This window comes from Antechinus flavipes, chromosome 3, assembly GCF_016432865.1.
Source record: "Antechinus flavipes isolate AdamAnt ecotype Samford, QLD, Australia chromosome 3, AdamAnt_v2, whole genome shotgun sequence".
NCBI lineage: Eukaryota > Metazoa > Chordata > Mammalia > Dasyuromorphia > Dasyuridae > Antechinus > Antechinus flavipes.
In genome coordinates, this window is record NC_067400.1 from 167851743 (window position 1) to 167876584 (window position 24842).

At 35.5% G+C, this 24842-nt stretch overlaps 2 protein-coding genes across 3 annotated transcripts in view; one reads left to right on the forward strand and one right to left on the reverse strand.

Annotated features, from left to right (window-relative positions):
• COL4A2 (collagen type IV alpha 2 chain) overlaps window positions 1-5302 on the forward strand; it is a 274234-nt gene extending 268932 nt beyond the window's left edge. For both annotated transcript variants that reach the window (XM_051984185.1, XM_051984184.1), the window contains exon 48: window positions 3887-5302. In XM_051984185.1, coding sequence (XP_051840145.1) covers window positions 3887-4144 — 258 coding nt within the window. In that variant the 3' untranslated portion in view covers window positions 4145-5302. The remainder of the gene's footprint in view (window positions 1-3886) is intronic.
• Window positions 5303-18694: 13392 nt separating this feature from the next.
• The window catches only part of RAB20 (RAB20, member RAS oncogene family), a 51817-nt gene continuing 45669 nt past the window's right edge, over window positions 18695-24842 (reverse strand). Inside the window, exon 2 of the mRNA XM_051984187.1 lies at window positions 18695-19681. Within this exon, the coding sequence (XP_051840147.1) occupies window positions 19149-19681 (533 nt within the window). The 3' untranslated portion in view covers window positions 18695-19148. The remainder of the gene's footprint in view (window positions 19682-24842) is intronic.

Here is a 24842-nt window from a genome sequence, read left to right on the forward strand (position 1 = left end):
CAAGTGAGGCAATAAATGTATTATCTATCAGTTATTTTATAAACCCCATTTAAATGTTAGTTGTTATTACAATTATGCTGCTCTACCCATAGTATATTTGAATTCAACTGGAAGAAGCCAGTTTGTGAAGTTATATTATAATATCTAAACTTACTCTAGACTCTAGACCCTTCTTTCCTCTGAGATTCATGGTATTTTACAAAATTTCTATAATCTTTATTATATCCTTTTGACTTGGATTATTATTCTGGAATGAGAAGATTTGCATCTACTGTCCTTGTTCCAAAGGAATGAAGGTTTTATACATAAACTCTTAGAAATAAATTTTAGAAGGCTATTGGCCTATTATTATTATGCACATGACAAAACAACTCAGCAAAACTAGCCAAAAAATCTGACATTTACATAGCATTCTGAGCCTAGAATCCATCTTCTCTGTAAAAAGGTAAGTGAGGCTCCTTTAGTATGATGTGCTTTTATAATTCTTGCTGTATTGCCAGAATTTTCTAGAAAATATAGTATTGATTTGATTCTACCAAAAACATAAGAGAAAACCTGTTTTCCAACTGTCTTGTTAACATTGAATTTTATCATTTTAAGCTTGTTTCCCCTAATGAGACACCTAAAATTGTTTTATATTTCATTAATCTGAATATTAAAATGTAAATGCATTTTGAATTATTAATAACAGCTATTATCAACAACTTCCTCTCTTTTAAATTGTGTTATTAAACAAGGGGTATTATTTTCCTAAACTTGTATCAACCAATAAAATATTTAATCAGTAAAGCACTTAATGTGCCAGACACTCTGCTAAGCACTGGGGATGCAAAAAGAGACAAAAGATAGTTCCTGCTTTTCAAGGAGCTTATAATAGATTCAGAATGCTTGAGGTTAATATCACCTAACTTCTCTGGGCACCAGCTTTTCTTTGTAAAATGTTACATTAAAGGATTGTTTAATCTTTCTGTGTCATGAATCTCTTGGGTTTATGGCAAAACCTATGGACCCCTTCACAGAATAATGTTTTATTTTTTTATTTCAATTTATTATTCAGTTTAGCAATCATTTTTTAAAATTTTCTTAATTCTCCCTCTATCCAATGAGAAGGCAAGCAACATATCAATTATACATATGAAGTGATGTAAAACATTTCCATATTAACCACATTGCCAAGAAAATAAAATGAAAGTATGTTTCAATCTATATTCAGTTTATCAATTTTCTTTAGGTGGATAGCATTTTTGATTATGGTTCTCTTGGATCATCATATCAATTGGAATTGCTAAATCTTTCATAGTTGATCATCATTACAGTATTGCTATTATGTATACAATCTTCTGGTTCTGCACACTTCACTTATATATCATATATCATATAAGTCTTCCCATATTTTCCTGAAATATCCCCTTCATTTCTTATAGCACAACAGTAAAATTTTGTTTTTAAATGCATAAAATAACACACGTAGCATTACAAAGAAAACCAATTATATGGAAATAAAGATATCAGTTTTCCCCATCAAAATTCAAGAACCTCATCAAATCTATCTATTGGCTTCCTGATAGGCTAAGAATCACAACACTAAATGATTTCCAGTGTCTCTGTGATCTTCTAATAATGAAATTAAAGAATGCTAAACAGTATATGGATGTTGAGTATTTATTTCACCTTTTTATATATAGCATCATGCTTTTGCCTACAAATTTCTGTCTTTTCAAATTTAGCTAAGATTTTTCTAGATAGTCTAGGAGCATTTGTTAGCACCTCTTTTATGCCAGGCAACATGCTAAGTGCTGGAGGATACAAAAAAAGGCAAAATATAGTCCCTGCCCCTAGGAAGCTCACAATCAAATGAAGGGGGACAACAGGCAAATTATTGTGTACAAGCTATATACAACATAAACTGTAATAATTTAGAGGGGAAAGGCACTAGCATTAAGAGTCTCAGAGAGATTGAAAGGAGCAGGGCCAGGGGATCATTATATACTTCAACAACAATACTATATGATGATCAATTCTGATGGATTTGGCCATCTTCAACAATGAGATGAACCAAATCAGTTCCAATGGAGCAGTAATGAACTGAACCAGCTACACCCAGCGAAAGAACTCTGGGAGATGATTAAGAACCATTACATTGAATTCCCAATCCCTATATTTTTGCCTGCCTGCATTTTGGATTTCCTTCACAGGCTAATTGTACAATATTTCAGAGTCCAATTCTTTTTGTACAGCAAAATAACGGTTTGGTCATGTATGCTTATTTTGTATTTAATTTATACTTTAATATATTTAACATGTATTGGTCATCCTGCCATTTAGGGGAAGAGGTGGGGGGAAGGAGAGGAAAAATTGGAACAAAAGGTTTGGCAATTGTCAATGCTGAAAAATTACCCATGCATATAACTTGTAAATAAAAAGCTATTAAATAAAAAAATTTTAAAAAGAAAGAAACAACTGAACAACAATAACAACAAAAAAGTCTCAGAGAATACCACAGCATACCGTGTGACCAAAATTTTCACATTCTATATTCTGAAATTTTTTTTATAATTCCCAGCTTGCTTTACCAACATTAATGATAGCTATTGTGATCAGTTTTGAGATTCAAGAATTTGACCCTGTCCAAGGCATTTGCTTAGGAAAGGAAATTAAGTGACCAGAATAACATGATTTCCACTATCCCTTTTAGACAGAAATATGCTAGTAAATGTTTAACGACAGCTCTCTGAGGGAAAAGCATTTACAAAATACACTTTTTTCAAAGTTTTATATTTTTCCCAATTAGATATTTACATTTATAAAAAACAAAACAAAACAATTTTTGATATTTTTTTTTTAATTTTGAGGTCCAAGTTCTCTTTCTTACTCAGCTTTCCCCCTTTTTCAAAAAGCAAGAAATTTGATATAGACTATATGTGTTCAGTCATGCAAAACATATTTCTATATTAGCCATATTGCAAAAGAAAAGTTAAAAAAAAAAAACAGGAAAATTAGTATGCTTTGACTGAATTGAGACTATTAGTTCTATTTCTGAGGGCAGATAACATTTTTTATCCTAAGTCCTTCAGAATTGTCTTGGATCATTGTATTGTGGGAATAGTTGTGATTCAGAGCTGATCATAATATAATATTGCTATTACTGGTTTTGTTCAATTCACTTTGCATCATTTCATGTAAATCTTTTCACGTTTTTCTGAAATTATCCTCATCATTTCTTTTTTTTGGGCGGTAATTATCTTTTTAAAAATTTTTATACGTTTTTATTACAGCTTTTTATTTTCAAAATATATGCATAGTTTTTCAATACTGACCCTCACAAAACTTTGTTCCAAATTTTTCCCTCCCTTCCCCCCATTCTCTCCCCTTACTCCTTAGAGCACAATAGTATTCCATCACAATCATATACCAGTTTGTTCAGACATCCTCTTAATTTTCATCCCTTCCCCACCAAAAAAACTGCGATAAATATGTATATGTGTGTGTTTGTCGGTTTTTCCTTTTTTTTTTTTTTAATTTCTTTTGGTATTTCTGGGTCAAAACATATTAACAGTTTTATGGCCTTTTAGACATAATGCCAAATTACTCTTCAAAATAGTTGGATCAGTTCACAACTCTACCAACTTTTAAATCTCATCCGTATCAACACTTTCATTCCATTGTTTTCTAAAATCTAAGTAATAAATAAAAAATGTTTGTATTTATCGATTTCTGACGAAAAGCTCGTTGGAAATTTATCAATCAGTTCTAAGGAGCCAGTTTAAGTTCTAAAATACTGCTAATTGGCCTCGAGTTTCTTCCCAGCTTTAACAAGTTCCTCACCTCCTATCTTAAAAACCTAATTTTTATTTTTATTTTTGGCTTTTGCGTCCCTTTCTAACAGCACACCGCCGCCGGGGATGAGGGCGGCGGACAGTCGCTGGTATCTCCCGGAAGCTGTCTGGAGGACTTCCGGGCCACGCCTTTTATCGAATGCAACGGAGGCCGAGGAACCTGCCACTACTTTGCCAACAAGTACAGCTTTTGGCTCACCACCATTCCCGAGCAGAACTTCCAGGCCTCCCCCTCGGCGGATACCCTGAAGGCGGGGCTCATCCGAACTCACATCAGTCGCTGCCAGGTCTGCATGAAGAACCTCTAACCCTGTCCCGGGAGGTCCGCGGGGGGAAACGACAACATGTGACCTAGTTGCCTTGACATTGCCAAAGAGAGTCAATTTTGGTGCTTAACTTATTACCTCAAATGCTGAACAGGTTGATTTTTTTTTTAAACTAAAGGAATTTGGCACCAGCACTTATACCAGCCACTTCTCTAACATTAAATAAAACTCTTGCCTGTCTTAACCTTTTCCCCATCTCAAAATGAACTTCCTCATCTTTTTTTTCTAACACTCCGACCCTTCGTTAAACAAGTAACCACTAATAGATGAACTACTACCAAACGTGTCACACTGGGTAAGCAAATAGCACTACGTTGAGCTAATTCAGTAATGGGATTTATATACATATATCTAGTCACTCATACTTTCCATTGCAGGCAGATATTAACAGAGTTTTGCTTGCTTCATGGGATGATGCAAGGTGGGGCAAGAAAATGAAAATATATGGTCTGTCTTAGTAGAAACTCCCAGAAAGATAAAGTCTATTATAACTTGGTCATTGCAAAGTAGGAATGTCGGTGTTTTGACTGACTTACCTTTTGGACTAAAAAATCACACTGTGCGGTATTTTTTAGCTAACATGATAGCTTTATAAAAATATTTCTCTTTGTAGTCAAATTCTAAATACATTCTCTTTCCATAGAAAAAATATTTGAGTACTTGTATGTACCTGCACCAGGGTGAACAGTGCTTTTTTAGCAGTTTTTGCCTCTTTTCATATAATCTGTTAACAGGTCTTCTTGCTACATAAATATGAAATTGGGTGATAGAAAAAATCACAGGTCTGTAAAATTAGAAGAGACATCTTAGCTACCATTTAGTCACACATCTGAAAACCGAGGCCTGAGGGAAAATGACTTTTTCCAAGGCCACCCAACTGGACTGGGATTGGAATACAAGATTCTGACTTGTAGTCTTCCCCTCCATGCTGTCTCCATTTTGAGACGTGTTTATGACCCACAATATCGTTTGGAAGGATGAGCTTCTGAAATTTTAATTTGTGTCTTCTATTACCACAAGTTATCATGGAAAAAGTTATGTTTCATTCCTTTTAGTAATTTGTGTTTTTTATGATTGTTCTACCTTGGCTATAACTATAACAAAATAAAAGTGTTCTTGATTTATTTTCTGAATCCTAAATTGTTGGCTGTGTTTGATTTTCTGATATTTCTAGATCAAAAAATTTACATAAATACATGCAGCAGAGTACGTTTGATATTTTAAAAGATTGATGAGCTTATAAGTAAGCTCTTATACTTGATGAGTTACTAAGAAAGCTTTTTTTTTTCTCTCTCTCTCTCTATGATGCTTTGATGCTAAAACTCTTCTTTTTCTCCCCAATATGCACCCAGGCCTAGACTGTAATTTATACCTCTGGGCCACAGATGTTTTTCACCTTTTGAAAGTACTTATCAACTTCACTATAGTGCCATTCACAAAAAAAAAAAAAAAAAAAAAAAAAGTGTGTATGAGTATATGAGAAAGACAGAGAAAGAAAGGGAGGGAGAGAGAGAGAGACAGAGACAAAAAGAGAGAAAGAGGAGAAGAAGAAGAAAAAGGAGGAGGAAGAAGAGAAGAAAAAAGATGAAGACTGAAACAGAGAAAATCTGAGGGGGGGGGAAGTTTGTTAAAATGTATTGCTTATTAGATTTTGTAACATGCTCTAGCTACCAATGTGAATTTTTGGGAGGAAAGCAGAAATTTACTTCCCAACTAGTTAGATTAGAGTAGAATTTTTTCCCACACATAGCAATGGAAAGTCATTAATTAGCCCCCTTAGCATTACATATGGAATTAATGTAAGGTTAAAATCAGACAATATCAGTGTATTCATTGTGGGGAAATAAAAGAATCTGGAAAGATATAAACAGAGTAATTGTTTCTGCAGAGAACACTATGACATTTTTTTCTCTATATTTTTTAGTGATGTATTATTACTGTTTTTAAATATTGCTTCCTTCATCATATCTTCTACCAAACCCAAGGGGGAAAAAGAGCCTTCCATTGTAATAAGTTTTTATCAAAATACTCACCCAGGCACACAAATCTAATGATATCCTCTTGGCCTTGATGCTTTGAAATAATTTCAAAGAACATTATCTTCAATCTCCAGAAGAAAACTTTTATGTTAAATCTCTTCAAAGAAAAAATCTATTTGGTGAAATAAATAAGGGAATTGAGTGATCTTCCTGGCCATTATATTCTGAATAAATTAAGCAATTTTTAAGGGACATCATCAAAAACAATATTTGTTCCTAAATTTCCTTTTTAGCTAAGATAAGCACCCCTACACACACACACACACACCCCAATTGGTTAAACATTTGAAATTTTTCCCTGACTGGTTCTTAGATTTTTGATGTCTGTTTGTGGTCCAGCTCTTAGTACACATCCCAGTACAAAAACAGTGCTTATAAAATGCTTATTAATTTGACTTGACTCACAGTTAATAGGAACAGTGTTCTATTTATAATGTAATCTTCAATCTTAAAGCTGGTGTAGATAAGGTCAGAAGCACAAGATCAAAATTATGTTTCAACTTCTAATGAGAAAAAAAAAAGTTGGACCACAAAATGTAAACTTAAAATAATAAAATCCCACTGACCCACAGTTGCAAATTTATGGCACTTTAAAAGTAACTGTTGGATCAGAGGTCCTTACTTTTTTGTTTCTGTTTGCTGAAGCCTATGGACCCCTTCTCAAATTAAAGCTTTTAAATATATAAAATACAAGAGAAAGTATTGTAGATAAATGTTATAGTGAATAAGAGTCCTGAACCTGAAGTCAGGAAGACTCATCTTCCTGAATTCAAATCTGTCCTCACTTAATAGCTGTGTGATCCTGGACATAATCCTGTTTGCCTCAGTTTCTTCATCTGTGAAATGAGCTGGAAAATAGCAAACCACTCCAACACGTCTCCCCAGAAAACCCTAAATGGGGTCCTGAAGAGCAGGTCGTAACTGAACGATAACACACTTGTCAAAACATTTTTTAAAAAATGAGTTCATAAGAATTGCACGTTTAGCCTATATTGGATTGCCTACTGTCTTGAGGAGGGAGAGGGAGAAAAAATTGGAACACAAGATTTCACAAAGGTGAAATGTTGAAAACTATCTTTCCATGTAGTTGGAAAAATACTATTTTTAAAAAACTGGTGCAGGGGGAAACAAGTTTATAAACTCTAGATGAAGAATCCTTGGATTAGAGATTTCCCATTAAAATTTTTCTAAACTCTGAATCTGGCCATCCAAAAGACAGGTCTTTCTGGTCCTTTTATGTTTTTGAGTATATGAAATTTTGCTAGAATAACATCTCAACACTCAAGAAAAGACCTAAGAGTATTAGTTATCCCTGACTAAAAGCTGGGTGAATTCTAAAATTGGAATCACCTCTGTCTCCCAAATCCATTTTACAAAACCATCAATGAAGTCTACTGAATGATGCTAATCCAGGATGCCGCAGCAGCTGATATGCTAGATGAAGAAAGGTAGAGCAGGTATACAAAAGAAGGTACTATTGAAATGTATGTATAAGACAAGCCCCAAAATTTTGAAAGTTACCTCTTAAATTTATTATGCTTGAAAAGCATATTGTAAATAATCTAGCAGTCAGGTGGTGCAAGGGGACAGAGTGTCAGATCTGGAGTCATCTTCCTGAATTCAAATTTGACCTCGGATACTTACGATCAATCTTTCTGACTTTAGACCCAGTATTTTATCTCCTGCGCCACTTAGCCCCTACCTGGCACAGAGTAGGCACTTAATAAATGCTTTTTGGCTTGATCTAGCCAACCTCTGAAGACCTAAAATAGGTTGGGGAAAAAAAAAGGTGGGGGGGGAGGGGAAGACTTGAGCCATTGATTTCTTGGGAGTGATGAAGTGAATTTATTTTAGCCCAGGGAGGGAGGGAGGACACAGAAATAGTAAAAGGAAAGAGAAGGTAAATACCTCAGGATCACAAATGTAATTGGAAAGGGTCATGCAGTCAAATATCCTCATTTTGCAGGTGAGGAAACTGAGGCCTGAAGTTGCAAATAATTGAGTTGACAAGTGAACCCCACACCTCTGATTCCAACTTCAGTATCTTTCACTGTTCTATGTTTCCTGAATTTGAGGGATGCAGAGCCTTCATCCCAGGCAAATGGACTACTAGGAATACTTAGGGAAAGTCATTTCTCTCTCTCTGAAAATATCTATACAGCAGTAGAGAGAAATTTTCGGCTTGTTCCAGTGGGAAAGATTCAGGAAAACTGCCAAGCTAAAAATATCCAGTACAAACAATCAATTACGAACATAGGTTATAGAGAGTGAGATGTTGAAAGGAAAAGAGCTCATCTGAGCACTCATTTACAGAGTAGTAATCTATGGTCAGAGGAACACAACTAATGATGGGGCTTCCCTTCTGGTCCTTTTTCAGAAAGAGAGAAGCTTCTTAGAAGGAAGAGAAGGGGGAAGCCAGAGAATATATTAGTGCTCCATGTGATTCAATCCAATACAAAGATATGTTAAGTATCTGCTATATGCATAATGAAAGTCATTGTGGCCATGTTCTACCCAGTAAGCTGGCCGGGGAGGCAAGATAAAACAGAATTCAGATTCTGTTTCTTTTGGGTGTGACCTTGGGCAAGTCTTTTAATTTGTCTGTGCCTAGGCTGCTCTCCAGATTAAATAAATTGCAAATAAATAGCTAATCTCCACATCAGGAATTTACTGGCATTGATAAAATCTCAGATCTGCACAAAGTACGTTTTTCCACAGGGAATGAAGAGACTACACTGAAATTTATGGGACAAAATTTAAATGCCTTGTAAATATTTGGAAAATGGGGGAGAAAAAAATAAGAGAATATACAAATTAGCCAATCAGTAAGCATTTAAGTTTTTAGAAGCTCTGTACTAGGCACTGGTCATACAAAAATTTTAGACTGGGAACTCCTGGAGGCCAGGTCCTGTTTTTTTCCACATGTTGTTGTTGTCAACTCAGTTGTGTCTTGGCAAAGGTACTGGAGTGGTTTGCCATTTTCTTCTCCAGATCATTTTACATATGAGGAAACTGAGGCAAACTTTAAATGACAGCTAATTAGTAGCATTTTTGCTACTTTGGGGATATTTAATATAGACACAGTGTATTTATCATACACATCTATTTAGATATATGTGCATATATGGATTGTGGGGGTGATTTGTTATAGACTTGGGTGTAAAGAAATCCTTCCACAGATCTGAATATGAATTAATAAATCTCTGAGATTTACCTGGGACACTTAGAGATTAAGTGACTAGCAGAGGATCACGGAATTAAAGTATCAGAGTTACATCTTGATCATCCCAGGTCTTCTTGGAATGTGTGTGTGTGTGTGTGTGTGTGTGTGTGTGTGTGTGTGTGTGTGTATTTAGCAGCTAGATTTTCTATGGATAGATTGCTGAATCTGGGGTAAGGAATCCATGGATTTTAATCTGATCTCAGATACTTACCTGCTGTGTGATCCTAAGCATGTCACTTAACCACTTTCTGATTCATTTTCCTAATCTATAAAATGTGTATAATAATAGCACTTACCTCCTAGAGTGGTTGTGAGGGTAAAATGAAATATTTATAAAGTACTTGGTAAAACTTAAATGAATAAGTGTTAGTTATTATGGATATTTATATAGTCTTATACACTCCTAGATGTAGCACCTATTTGACTTGAATATATTCAAATATAAATAACTTTTTATGTGACTATCCAGAAGATATTTCATTGAAGAGTAATTCTCAGAGCCTAAGAAAGCACTAGACACCTAGGAGACACTTGATATTATCAAAAAAAGAACAAAAAACCCACCACCATTTATTAAGTGCTTACTAGTGTCAGGCATTGTGTTAAACCCTGAAAATACAAGGAAAAGCAAGATAACCCCTATTCTCGAGGCACTCACAGTTTAATGAGGGAAATAATACATAAAGAACTATGTGCAAACTAATTATATACAGAATGAATTGGAAATAATCAACAGAAGGAAGGGCCCATTTAACAATAATAGACTATTAGGAGAGATCCATAATTAGGAGAGATCTAAAAAAGGGCTTCCTCTGAAAGGCAGGATTTTAACTGGCACTAGAAGGCAGGCAAGGAGGCCAGGAAGCAGAGATAAAGAGGGAGAACATTCCATACATGAGGCAGAGCCAGTGAAAATACCAGTAGTTGGGAGATGGGAGTGTTGATTAATCTGTTTCTAACTCCTAAGCCAGCCCTCTGTCCACTGGAGCATACCTATGCGGGTAGAAAGGCAACATGTTATTTCTTTTACTGAATATATTACAATACAGATGTGTATATATAGCCATGCACTCCCCAGTTGGTTTCTATTTAGATGACCTAATTGGAATATGAAAGTCACCTGGGCTCTTTTGTGATTGTTTTTGTTGCCCATCAGTTGGGGAATGGATGAATAAATTATATATACATAGGTAATGGAATATTATTGTTCTATAAGAAATGATGAGCAGATGACTTCAGAGAAACCTGGAAAGCTTTACATGAACTGATGTTGAGTGAAGCAAGAAAAACCAGGAGAATATTATATGCAGAAACACTGAGATTATGTGACAATCAACTGTGATGGACTTGGCTCTTTTCAACAATTGTTTGTTTTTCTTTCTTGTGATTTTTTTCCCCTCTTTGGTCTGTTTTTTTTTGCACAACATGACAAATATGGAAATATGTTTAAAAGGATTGCACATATTTAACCTATATCAGATTGCTTGCTGTCTTAGGGAGGGGGAAGGTAAGAGAGAGGGAGAAAATTTTGGAAAACAAGGTCTCACAAAAATGAATGTTGAAAACTATCTTTACATGTATTTGAAAAAATAAAGTGCTTTTAGGGAAAAAAAGAAACATCCAAACAGAAAAGAGGAGTATACATATGTAAATTCAAAGGGTTGTCAATATGTATTACCCAACCCTCTAGCTCTGTCTTGCACTCATTAATTTGTCACCTTCCTGGCAAATGAGTCTCTAGACAAAGAATTTTTCACTAGAGGCAACTCATTTGACTTGAAAAATGACTTTTAAAAAATGTCTTAAGTAAATTAAAGAGAAAGAGAAAAAAAATTAAACTTAAATCTAATTTAACCACCAAGTTTCAATATTGAGCGAAATCCTACAGATGTTAGTTGTGAGTGCCTGTGGAATCTCTGATCTGTGAATGCCATCTTACTATAAGGTTGAAGAACAAGACCCCTCAGGCTTAGAGAAGAATGTGAGGATATATTAGAAAAGATCAAAGGATTATAAAGAACTGGAAGGGACCTTAAAGATCATCAATGCTAGCTAGCCTTTTAATTTTACAAAAAATGAAACTGTGACTCTGAGACACCAAGTGATTTGCTTACAGTCATATGGCAAATACGGATCTGAGGCAAGAATTATACCCAGGTCTATTCTTACTCCAAATCCAACACACTTATTCTTATAGGTTTTTTAGAACATATTGCATTCTATGAGAGGCACTAAGATATGAGATGACCTTGGAGAGAGGAGAGAGCCCCTCTGAAGCATCCTAACCACTCAATACCCTAGGCACCCAGTTCTTCGGATCCCATTACGGAGCTCTCCCACTAAGAGTTCTCTACCCAGATGGATTCACAGATAACACAAAATCGAAATCAAAATACAAAACCCCAAAGAAGTCTCATTCAGTAATTTATCTGCACACTCTTATCTGTTATAAGGAATCCTGTCTGAAAGTTAATTAATCTTCTCTCCAACCCCACTTAACAACTCCCATGTCCCAGAAGACTGAGGGACTTTCTTGCTAAGAAGATGTACATATAAGACAGGCTTCGGTTGTCATAGTTTCATATGTCCTTTGAAACTGAATGTCCCAGCAGAAGTTGGAAATAACCACTTCTCCTAACAGCCAAGCTGAGCCCCAGAGAAGCAGGCTCAGGTTTCTAAATGGAATGAGGTTTCTTCACTGGTCCTCAATGGGCACTTAATAAATGCTTGCTTTATAGATTACAGAGACAGAGAAGCTATACAAAATTGAGCATCAGAAGAGACCCCAGAAGTCATCTCATCCAAAGGTTCTTAATTTTTTTCATGTCTTTAGTAGTCTAGTGAAACTTATGGCCCTGATGAGGTCCAACAAGTCATGACCTCATCTGTCCCCTTCTCAAAATAACATTTTTTTAAATGCATGAAATACATAGGACTATTAAGGAATTCATATTTAAATAAATGTAAAATTGTTTTTTTTTTTTTACAAAAAAATAAAAATTTCTGATCTAGCCTAACCTCTTCATTTGACAGATAAAAAAGCCAAGGCTAAAATAGGTGAATCTATGATCACAGAATAGTGTACTGGATAATACTAGATAGGATAGAACCCAAGAAGGAAGATGTGGGTTAAAATCCCACCTCCAATATTTGCTAGCTCAGTGATGCTGGGCAAATCTTTTAATGTCACTGTGCCTCAATTTCCTCATCTGTTGAATAGGGGTATTTGGGTATAATAGCTTCTCCAGTCTCTTCCAGCTCTGATCCTATCTTAATATATTGTTAAGTAACAGAAGCAGAATTTGAATCCAAAACCACTCACTGAAGATAGCAGTTCTGAACCCCTAATCAGCTCCATTTCCATCTTCCTAATCGGTGACTAGCTTAAAGAAAAGTATTGTATCTCTAAATGCAGATGGCTCTTTCCATCACAAATCTATTGGAATTGTCTTGACTCACCTCATTGTAAAGCATACTATTTTTACTTTTTTTTCCTTTTTCATGGTTTTTCTCTTTAGTTGTGATTTTTCTTTCACAGCACAACTAATATGGAAAAAGACTTTAAATGATTGTACATGTATAACACATCAGATTGCTTGCTGTCTTGGAAAGGAGTGAGGGAAGGGAATGAGAGGAAAAATTTGGAATTCAGAATCTTACTAAAAATGAATGTTGAAAATCATCTTTACATATAGTTGGAAAAATAAAATATTATCAAGAGAGGAAAAAGCATTGTGTATTAGCAACTTCTCCCCTGGGATGATATTTTCAGAGTTAAGCTGAAGAATCTATCACGATATAGACCAGCCTTCCTCTTAGAAATAGAAGTGTTCCCAGTTTCTTTCCAGGTCAGAAAAGCGGGCTTCTCCCTCCACTTCATGCCAATGAAATCACTTTCAGTCTATAATCTATAGTGAGACATAGATAAAAATTGGAGTTAATTGATACACAGACAGAATAAGTATTTCATAGTGATCTCCTCAGCTCTATAGATATTCACCTTGACTCAAGGTTGGAAAGAGAAATGTATTCTATCTGAGAAGAAAAAAATCCATTGTGGAGATTTATCTTGTCAGATCTCACAACTCTGCCGTTTTTTGGTTTGTGTTTGGGTTTTTTTTTTTTTTTTAAGTGTCTCTCCTTTCAGGGCTACCTCTCCTAACAAAATTTTTCCACGAAAAACTCCCTTTTTTTCAACCTTGGCCAGTCAATTTTATCTCCTTCATCCCCCAGGCCACTTGTTTTAGAAGTTTCTTTGTAGTGTCCCTAGGAAATCCCATTGGTCAGCCATAGAAAATAGTCTCTTCCTTCTCAATCCTTCTCCCATCACACAGATCAGTTATCAAGAAAAATTGCTTTCCAAAGCACCTCATGGTCTTTCTCTCCTTCCACAAGTGACCAAATTAGCTAATAAAATCAGTGAATTCCCGATAATGGAAGAATGATGGTGGAAACTCCTTTAACCTTCTTCCCATCACCCCACCTCCACAAGCACATCTAGTGAGCCTTTGTGGTTTTACCTAAGAAAATGATTCATGGTGGTAAAATATTTGGGGTAAAACATAAGGGAAGCACAACAACAAAGGGGCAGGAAAGGGAAGCACAATTACTCAGTCCTCCAAATACCACCACTAATCACTTTACTCAGTTAAACTCAGGCTGTGCCTTATATGAGTCCTTATTTCCCCTAGTTTTTCTACCTTCCCAATATTTGATCCAGATACATCTGATAAAATAGCTGAACACTGGAAGCAAGCCAAAATGGTAGAGGCAGCCAACTGAGCCAGAGGAGAAAGAAGGGCATTTTTACTGATTTCAAGGCCATTGAAAGGGTAAGCTGGGTTGAGGAAGTTGATGGGGTGGGGTAGCCTAGAACTTTTCCAAATCAGTTCACTAAATGAAGTCCTCTGGTCTTAAAATTTCTACAAAGGTGAAATGGAAAAACCTGATTATTAAAGAGTAGAGAAGAGCCAGTAAGGAAAGCTTCCATCCAGAAAATACAAAATAAAAGCTCAGTTCTCACCAACAGCCAAATCAAACAGAATACTAATAGGTAGGGAGGGGAAGAAGGGATAACAGAACATTTGATCCTTAGGAGAGAGGTTATTTCTAGACTACAATAATAGGGATAAGGATGTGGATTAGATTTGTATTTTCAATGATTTAGGCAAATCTTTTTACCTATGCAATTCAGAATCATCTTAGCCACTTAAATAACAGTCTTAAGTCTGAATGTAACAGAAGTGTCAAACTCCTTTCCCATGCTCTTACAAATGAGTCTGAACCAGATTAAAATGTAACTGAAAAAAAAAAATGAGAGATATTTAACAAAATAAAATTTAAAATATAACACAGATAATGATAATTTGTAATTTTCTAAATTAATATGTGGCCCACAGAGATCCATTCCTATTTGAATTTTACGCCTCTTGAGTAGGGCAAGGAAAAGACTTCTTGTCCGTCTTGGTCATATTCATTTATTTATTTAGATTTTTTGGATTAAGCTAAAGAGGAGATTCTTTGACTCAATTGTTATCCTAGCCTTAATCATTGAATGGGTATGGCCTCAGTCAAACTAAGACCTATTGAAGACCTTAGCTTATAATGGCCAAGGTCTCCCATTTCATCCACGGCCATCTCTAGTCATCTTGATCTATATCTTGTTTTTGGATTCTAATGGCTCTGGAGGGGAAAGTGAGGCACTCAAATCCAATTCACCTGCATGTCATGGAATCATCTCCCTAATGTCATGGTCCCCTTTGGGAACAAAGAACAAATAACACATCAGATCCAGGTCTTCTTGGTTTGGAGGATGGCTCTCTTAAGCACCACACTGCCTGATTGCTTAGTCGTATGGACAGGAAGACATCGTAAGAACTTGTGAAATATTGAATGGCATTGCTAAACTTCTGCCTAAACCAAAGGAAGGTTTAGAAAGCAGAATGTTAATTAACCCCAACTTCTGCTGAATATTTCTTTTCTCCTTCTTTAGAATATCCTTTCAGTGTTTTATGTATTCCACTGGGAAGTAGCTGTTCTGAGGTTAGCTCTCCCAGAACATGCAAATCCAGAAGGGAGTAATTAACAGTATGCATGTATGCACAGAATTCATATAAAACCCATATTAGAAGATAAAAATTAGGATTAAGTCCACTAGTAGGGTTTGAGTAGAATACAGGAACATTACAGGAATACTTATAACTGGGATATGTGGCCTAAAGAGTTATTCTCTGTGATCATTATTGAGATCTGAGTCTTCAGTCCCAGCCAGAAAGTTGAGCCTGACAGCATAAACATGCAAGAAACACAAGTCCCTCAAACATGACAGTGAGAATAGCTGCTTCAATGAAGTCCAAGGTGTAACAGATATATATATGATTGAACTGTGCCTTAAAGAAATGAGGCTGCCAGCATAAGTGTGCTGAAACTCACTTGACTAGGAGAGTGATTATTAGAGTGATTATTAAATTTTCATTGTGAGCATTTGTGCCTCAGAAGTGGGTAAAAACTACAAATTGGGCTTGATTTATCAGGTTTAAATTTTTTTTAATTTAAGAAAGCAATAGAAAAATTAATGGTGCAAATTAAAATTAAAAGTAGGTGTGTATTAATCCTAAATCTTTCTCACCTCCCATATCTAAACTATTGTTAAATTTTGTCCTTGAATTGGAAACTGAATGGCTGCTCATCAGTTAGAGAATGGCTGAATACATTACAGAATATGAATGTAAAGGAATATTATTGTTTTATAAAAAAAAAAATGATGAGCAGGCTGATTTCAGAAAAGCCTGGAAAAACATACATGAACTGATGCTGAACGAAGTGAGAAGAACCAAAAGGACATTGTACACAGCAACAAGATTATGTGATAATCAACTGTGATGGACTTGGCTCTTTTCAACAAGGCAATTCCAATAGACTTAGATGGAAACTATGGAGAGAGAACTATGGAGAATGAATGTGGATCCAAGAATAGTATTTTCACCTTCTTATTGTTTGTTTGCTTGATTGTTTTTTTTTCCTTTCTCATGGTTTTTTTTCCTTTTTGATCTGATTTTTTTCTTGTGCAACATGACAAATATGGAAACTTGTTTAATAAAATTGCACATATTAAACCTATACCAGATTGCTTACTGTCTTGGGGAGAGGGCAGATAAGGGAGACAGAGGGAAACAATTGGAATATAAAGTTTTACAAAAATGAATATTGAAAATTATCTCTACATGTATTTGAAAAAACAAAACATTTTTTTAAGTGGGTATCCCTCAACCCTCCTGGTTTGACATATAAAGGATGTGTTAAGATAAAGATATTACTCATGTAGAAAGTGTCTGTCATCATAGATTTAGAGCTGGATATGAACTCAGGTTTATCCTAACTCCCAAGAACAGTGTAATATGCACTCTACTGTGCTGCCTCAATATAATCAAGAACTAAAAAACTGGAGTTTACTCAAAAATAGATTACACATTTCACAATTTCTTATAGTAGTCAACCCCTGGGAACACACCTGAGGAAATGAAGTTGATGGAAAATATGACACTTTGTGGGCACCACGTACCCAAGATGTGACAATAAGAAACAGGCTATAAATTATTCAGAATTATGGAAAGAAAGGTTCACAGATTTAGATCTGGAAAGGCTGTTAAAATCTAGCCCCTTCATTTTTTATTAGACACCTTTAGAAGTCACTCCATACAATCTTCTCCCTTTAAACCTTTACGCTTCCCATTTGCTTGCTTGGAACTCCAAGGAACAGGCTCCCCTAAGCAGAACATGATCTTCGGAAAGTTCATTGTCAGGCTGGTGAGTTAACTTTTCCCTCAGATTGATGAACTGAAAGGTGGAGCTCTTCCCAAAGCTTTCATTTATATCTAGACTTTCCCAAGGAATGATACTCCATTTTCCCACTGCATTTCTGCTAGGTTTGGACTCCACAGAACATGATGTCCACCCTCATGGTGATCCCCTCTCACCACTTCCTTTTGTGTATTGTCTTCCCCTATTAAATTGTAAGCTACTTGAGAGACTGACTCAAGAAGACTTGTCTAAAGACTGTCCTTTTTCTTATTTTGCATACTCAGCACATAGCATAGTGTCTGATACTTAATGTTTACTGACTCATAAATTCATTAATTTAATGAAGCTATAGCTGCATATAATTCACTTTTTAAAATCCTTTCAGAAAAACCTTTCCCAGGACTCTATTCCAAAGGATATGAATCATTAATAAAAAGGCATTTTGAGGAAAACAAGTTTTTAGCCTCTTACAGATGGAACTACATTCATGAAAATACAATAACCAAAGCCACTGGCAGTTTTCACAAAGGAAAACTATGAATGTATGAGAATTTTCATTTTTTAGCTAGCTGCTATTAGGATATACAGCAACAACCTTAGAAATTAAGATCATTCCAGAGAAACAATTGTGGAAACTGAATGTGGATCAAAGCATAGTATTTTCATTTTGTTGTTGTTTGCTTGCTATTTTTTTCTCGTGATTTTTAAATTTTGATTTGATTTTTCTTGCACAGCATGATGAATATGGAAAAATGTTTAGAAGAATTGCACATATTTAACCCATACTGGATTGCTTATTGTCTAGAGGAGGGGGGGAAGGAGAGAGAAAAATTTGGAACACAAGGTTTTGCAAAGGTGAATGCTGAAAACTATCTCTGCGTGTATTTGAAAAAAGTAAAAAAGCTATTTTTTTTAAAAAAGAAATTAAGATCAAACATTAGAAATGGCACATCTTTATTAAGGAGTGTCAATGATAAACTGACCTTAAGTTGTCTCTTAAAACCACATCTACCCTCAAAGAAAAATTTGTTTAACAACAACTGATCCAGTTGCTCAGAAACTTGTATCCATGTGTGTTTCAATTTGACAAGGGGATTTTTAGGCATTTATTTCAACACTTATGTGCTTCCCCAAATTCAAATAAAACATGTTCAACTCATCAGAACAGTCTCAGATGTGTTATTCTCAACGCTACCCTCTTCCCACCAAGGCACATACTTAGAGTCTTCAAAAGAGTTTCTATGAAAACAGGAACTTTTATTTCATCCCTTTTTTCCTCAGAATCCTCAAGGTATTTTTCAGGAACCAAATGGTCAGTCTACCTCTCAAGAGAATAGGATCAAGATGAGAATCACTAATCTAACAACTGTCTCAATGAGTCAAAGACCAATAAAATCATTTTTATAATTCATAAAAAGTACTCATACCAAAAAGCAAGAAAGATCTAAATTAAATTACAGGGAGAATAAATGTTTTAAAATAATATTTATAAAAAGTGCAACTTGACAGAAACAGAAGGTTCAAGGACAATTCACATGCTTTGGCAATTTGTCTTTGTACAATCAAAGGGAGAAATATCAGAACCTTGGTTTAGAGAAGAAATGTTAGATCCACTATGAAGTGAAAACCATGGAATGGTCAATTGCCTAATGCTGCAAATCTATTATCACAAATAATTCCTAATAAATTTTCCACTTGATAACCCACATAATAAGATAAAAGTTCACAGAACTTTCTTCATGAATAACTGTCTCTCCATGGAGCTCTTGCACTAAGCATGATTCTAAGTATCAGTTCCTTAAATTCTCCCTTTTTTTTTTTCCTATCCAAAGCTCAATTAATTTCACTGGAAGCTTTCTTTCTTTCTTTCTTCTTCTTTTTTTTTTAAACAGTTTGAAAGTCTAAAAAGAACACATTTGATGGTTCAGACACAGCATCTAGATTGGGTCTGTTTTGCTGGTTTGTAATGAGTAATATCCACAGTCTGTGAAGGTCCTTCAGCTCTTTGGCGCAAAATCACTGGTACTACCATATCAAACAGGGTTTCAAACACATAGTCCACATTGTAGCCTGTCTTTGCGCTAGTCTCAAAGCACATCTTTTCAGCAGCTGGCACCTCCTTTTCATCTAACATTCTGTATTTCAGAATCTTCTTATAAAGAGCCATGGCGTCATCCAGACAAACTCGCTTCGGGGCTCTGGCCGAGTTACAGCTGCCAGTGGCCTTTCCAGGCTCATTCAGACCTTCTGCACCATCCTCCCCACCGACATCATCAATGAGATCGATCTTGTTCCCCACAATGGCAAAGAGGCAGTCCGTGCTGGCTGTGTCTGTCAGAGATAAGAACCTGTCTTCCAGTTCAATGAGGCTCTGCAGGTGGTTCACATCATAGGTGAGAATAATAGCGGCAGCTCCTCTGCAGTACATAGACCCAAGACCATGGAATTGCTCCCTTCCTGGTAGAAAGAAAAAGAAGGTAGGGAGAAGAAAAGAAACAGTCAGTTATACCTAAGAACATCTTGGGGAGGGGGTCCCATTGTTAAGCAGAAATCCTGCTAGGGAGGGGAAGATGAATGGAAACATTTCTCTTAGGAGTGGTTATAAAACCATCAGAATGAGGCAATCCTTACTCATATTCAAGAACTCTTTACTATATTTTCCTCTTAAATTAAGAAGATTGAATAAGCTGCAATAGGTTTTTTAATTTTAAAAAAATGACTTTAAATGAAATGACTTAACATCATCAAAGATCTTAAGGTTCCCGTCACTATCTCAAGATTTTTCAAATGCTAAACAGGTGCCTCCACGTCCTTTTCTCTCATTCTCTTTTTAATTTTCCGCAATCTGACTTCAGATCTCCTTATTCAACAGAAAATATTCTCTCCAAATTCACTAAAGATCTCTTAATTGCAAAATCCAGTCTCCTTTTCTCATACCTCATTCTTTTTGACCTTCCAAGATCCAGTCAATCACCCTCTTCTTAATACACATTTTTTTAGATTTCCATAATATTGCTCTCTCTCTCTCCCACCTCTCTGACTGCTCATTCTGTTGCTACATCTTCAGGTTATGCCCATTGTGAGTTTCTCTAGGGGTGTGCTGAAGCCAGCCCAAACTGGTTCATAGAAAATTGTTATATTTTTTCACTGTATTTACACTTCAGAAATAAGCAAATACTTAAATCAGGGCTTGCTTTTTTATTTTGTTGCTTGCCTACACTTTATAAAGTAATGCAGAAAAAACTTAAATGTGTGCCCTGTATAATTTTTTTTTCTTTCTAAGAGCTGGCTGCTAAATATTTGCCAGCATATTGCTAAATGTCCCCAAGGCTCTGTCCTGGACCCTTTTCTCTTTTCCCCCTATACCATATTTTACTTCCTGACCTTAGTTTCAACCCTAATCTCTGTGCAGATGATTCTCAGATCTACTTGTCCAGTACTAAACTTTCCCTCAGTCTCCAATCTCATATCTCCAGCTACCTACTTTGTTTTATAATAGTGTCTAGGACAATGACTTGTAAGTCAAGTCATGTCAACTATAGCATTGTTAAATGTGTTAATTTTCTTTGCATGTTTTAGTTTCTTCAACTAAATCATGAGCTTCTAAAGAGTAGTTTTGTTATTTAAACAGAAAGTTTTGCAAGAGTCAATGCTGAAAAATTACCCATACATATATCTTGTAAATAAAAAGCTATAGTAAAAAATAAATAGAATTGAAAAATATAAAAAAAGAAAAGAAAAAAAGTAGTTTGTCAACTGTGCATACTCTTTGACCCAGAAATACTGTTATTAGGTTTGTATCCCAAAGAGATTTTTTTTTTTAAAGGAAAAGAACCTAAATGTACAAAAATATTCATAGGGTTTCTTTTTGTTGTGGTAAAGAATTGGAAATTGAGGAATGGCTGAACAAATTGTGGTAAGTGAGTGTGATGGAATACTATTGTGCTATAAGAAATGATGAGCAGAATGCTTGCAGAAAAATTGTGAAAGACTCATATGAACTAATGCAAAGTAAAGTGAGCATAGTACATAGTAACAAAAATATTATGTGATGTTCAACTGTGAATGATCTAGTAATACAGTGGTTAAAGACAGTTTCAAAAGGACTCATGATAAAAAATACTATTCAACTCCAGAAAAAGAACAGAGGGAATCTGCAAGCAGATTTAAGCATATTATTTTTTTACTTTATTTTTCTTGGTGTATTGGGGAGAGGGGGAGAGAGAGTCCTCATTTTCGTTCACAACATGACTAATGGAAATATACTACACATGAATAACCTATGTCAGATTTTTTTGCTTCTTAATTGGAGGAGGAGAGGGAAAGCTAGCAAGGTAGGAAGGGGTCAGGTTATGAAAAGCTTTAAAAGAGAAAGAGGAGGTAACAGAGAGCCACTGGATTTTATTAATTGGGTTTGGGGGTGATATGGTTAAACCTGAACTTCAGAATAGACTCAATAAATACCTGCTTATTGGCTAAAAAGTGAAGTCCCATTCATAGCTTTTTGCCTAATTTCTCACTGAGCAGATTTATTTATCCAAATAAAACTAAGAGATCTACATCTCTTGACAAGCTACAGAAGACTGTTTCAGAAATACTTTTCCATTAGATCATTAATTTCACAGCACAGAGACCAAAGTCAATAAATCTTGGCAAGTGAGTGATGTACTATAGCCATGATTTTGAAGTCCCCTGATTTTTTTTTTTTTTGGGGGGGAGGCTTCTGTTCTAATGATAAATCAGTAATCCTACATCTTCTGGCTTTGTAGTCTGCCTCAGGAATAGATTTTGAATAGACCATTTCTCAGTCAGATAACTTCTGGCCTCAGGGTAGTCCCACAAATCAAACTCCTGAGACAAAAGTGAATAGACCACTTCTCAGTTCATTACTGACTGTCAGATAATCTGTTGGTCAGGGATAACCAAATTCTGGAGACCACTCCTCTGGATCATAGAAGTAGTGTATCAATGATAGAAAGCTGGATAAAAGGTTTCCTCTCGCAGCACTTTGCCAATTTCTTTTGGAATTTAACTCGCTTATGATGGCATTACAATTACAATAAAACTTTGCCCAATGTCTAGAAAATGGGTTCAAACCTGCAAATTCTTTTGAGATACCTTGTAAGTCCATTCTATGACCTCAAACTTTTGAGGTCTCCTTCCCAACTTCAACATTAGAAACATCCATCTAATTCCTGGGCTTGTCCAGCGTACAAGGTAAGATTGACTGTATGTTGAGTAGTGTTTTTCTTTTTTCTTTTTCTTTTTTTTTTTTTTGGGGGGGGGGTGTTTGCACTTTCTATTATATCAGAATTTCTACATAAACAGAAAAGAGCACAACTGTTTCTATTTTTCCTGAGGGGACTGACAATGGGGAAGTGATAGCCATTACAAAACTGAACAAGAAATCTGTCCAAAATCACTTAAAAATAGAAAAGTGGAGCAAGAGTACATAAACCACAGTAATTATTTAAATATTCCATTTTAACCGCTACTACAAAAGACTCAAGTTGAAATTTGATTCCCATGTCCAGAGAGAAGTGATGAACTAAATAGAGATATATTTTGGGGGGCAAGACCAATATATGAATTTGTTTTCCTCAATCATATGGGTCTTGCTTTCTCTAAGGGATAGGAAGGGAGCAGGAGTAGGTAGATTTTTATCTTAAAAAGTTAAATTTAATTTTGATTTTAAAAGAGAAAATAAAGACATGTTCTCTAAAGGAATGAAACTTCCAAGAAATAAATTCAGAGAATTCTATGCATATCAATAGGTACTCAAAGGTTGAAACCTTACAAAGAGATAATGCTGGTATTTACCCATATTATATGCACGCTCATACCTGACTAACAAACCATCTTTTATGCAGATGGGGATACAGAACCCTATCCACCACGTGCTACCATACCAAGGCTACTAGCTCACTGCAAACATGTAAATTTAATGATGAAGTTTAGATGAGAATATTTCTGATCTAGTTTTGTAATTTTGGGCCTGATGCATAAAGTATATAAGTCCTCCTATTCAGAGGGCAACTAAAAGGTTATCCATCAATTGGAGAATGACTGAACAAATTATAGAATATGAATGTTATGGTACTATTGTGTTGTAAATAATAATGAAAGGGATAGTTTCAAAGAAATCTGAGACTAATGAGTAAATGAGGAGAACCAGAACAATTTATACAATAATAACAATACAGTGAAGACAAACAATTTTTAATTAGAAACTCAAATCAGTGTAATGACCACTCATTGGCCTCAAGAATGCAGATTCAGATGTATTTCTTTTGGTATATGGCTAATGATAAAATTTGTTTTGTTCAACTAATCATGCTTGCAATGATTTTTGTTGTTTTTGCTTTCTCAAGGTAGGAAAGAGAAAATTTGGAGCCAAAAATAAAATAGAATTTTAAAAATTCATTTTCTTTTCTTTTTCTCCTTCTATACTCCATCCCATATTGGCGGGAGGGAGGAGGAAGGATGGGGAGAACGACAGAAAAATAAAAGCTTTATAGTAAGTATGCATAACCAAGCAAAACAAATTCTTTCACTGGCTACATCTAAAAGAAATACATCCCATTCTCTATCCTGAACCCATTTGTCAGGAGGATCATCATAGATTCGACATCATTAGTCATTGTCTTGCTCAGAATTCTTAAGTAGACGCCATATTCTTTGGAGATCTCAAATTAGGGCTGTTAGAAGTATTACTAAAAACATGAACAGTCCAAATCACAGTATAGAGTCTATTATATAATGCAGGGCAATGACATGTTCAGTCAGATGCATCATTGACACTGGAAATCCCTTGCAAGCATGACAATAACTCCCAAATTGCTAAGAGTAGGAAACTTTAGAGTCAATTCTTTAATTTCTGGTCTGCTGAACAATGTAGCAGTGAACTAATTACTTAGGGTTCATATTTTTAAATAAGGGCCCACCAAGACCACTTCTTACAAGAGCTGGAAAATTAAAAACACCAACATTTGCGAGGTCAGCAGCTGATTTGGAGCAAATAAAGGAAGTTGGATTTGGTTCTGCAATTCTTGAGAGTTGTCTGAAATATAGAAAAATCAAGAATCAAGTAACCTGTCAGGGTCACACAGCCAGTCCATGTCCAAGGAGAGAATCCAAAACTTCTAGGCTCTTGGGTCATCTCTAAGTCCCCTCTTCCAGGCTGGAGTTCACCACCCAAGTTGCAAAGGAAGGTTCAATTAGTATGAAGAGATTTAAGTCTCAGAGAACTCTCTGTACTAATGCAACTCTCTTAAGCCCTTCCTCACTTAAAATCAATTCACTTGCATGTCATAGTATCACCTCCCTGATGTCATGGTCCTCTTCCAGGCAAAGGACAAACAGACAATAAACAACCTAGCTAGTAAGTGTTGGAGGTTGGATTTGAATTAAGATCTTCCTGATTCAGACCTGTGCTCTATCCACTGAGCCACCAGGATAGGTTAGGCTAGATTTTAATCCCATCTCCGTTTTTTACTACTCTGATCTAATGTCTTAAAAGTGTTTGGAAAAATGAAAAGTAATACATAAATGAGGATGATGATGTTTAAAATTACCTGGGTTGAAAGAGGGAGTCATCACCCCAGGCTATCAACCCATC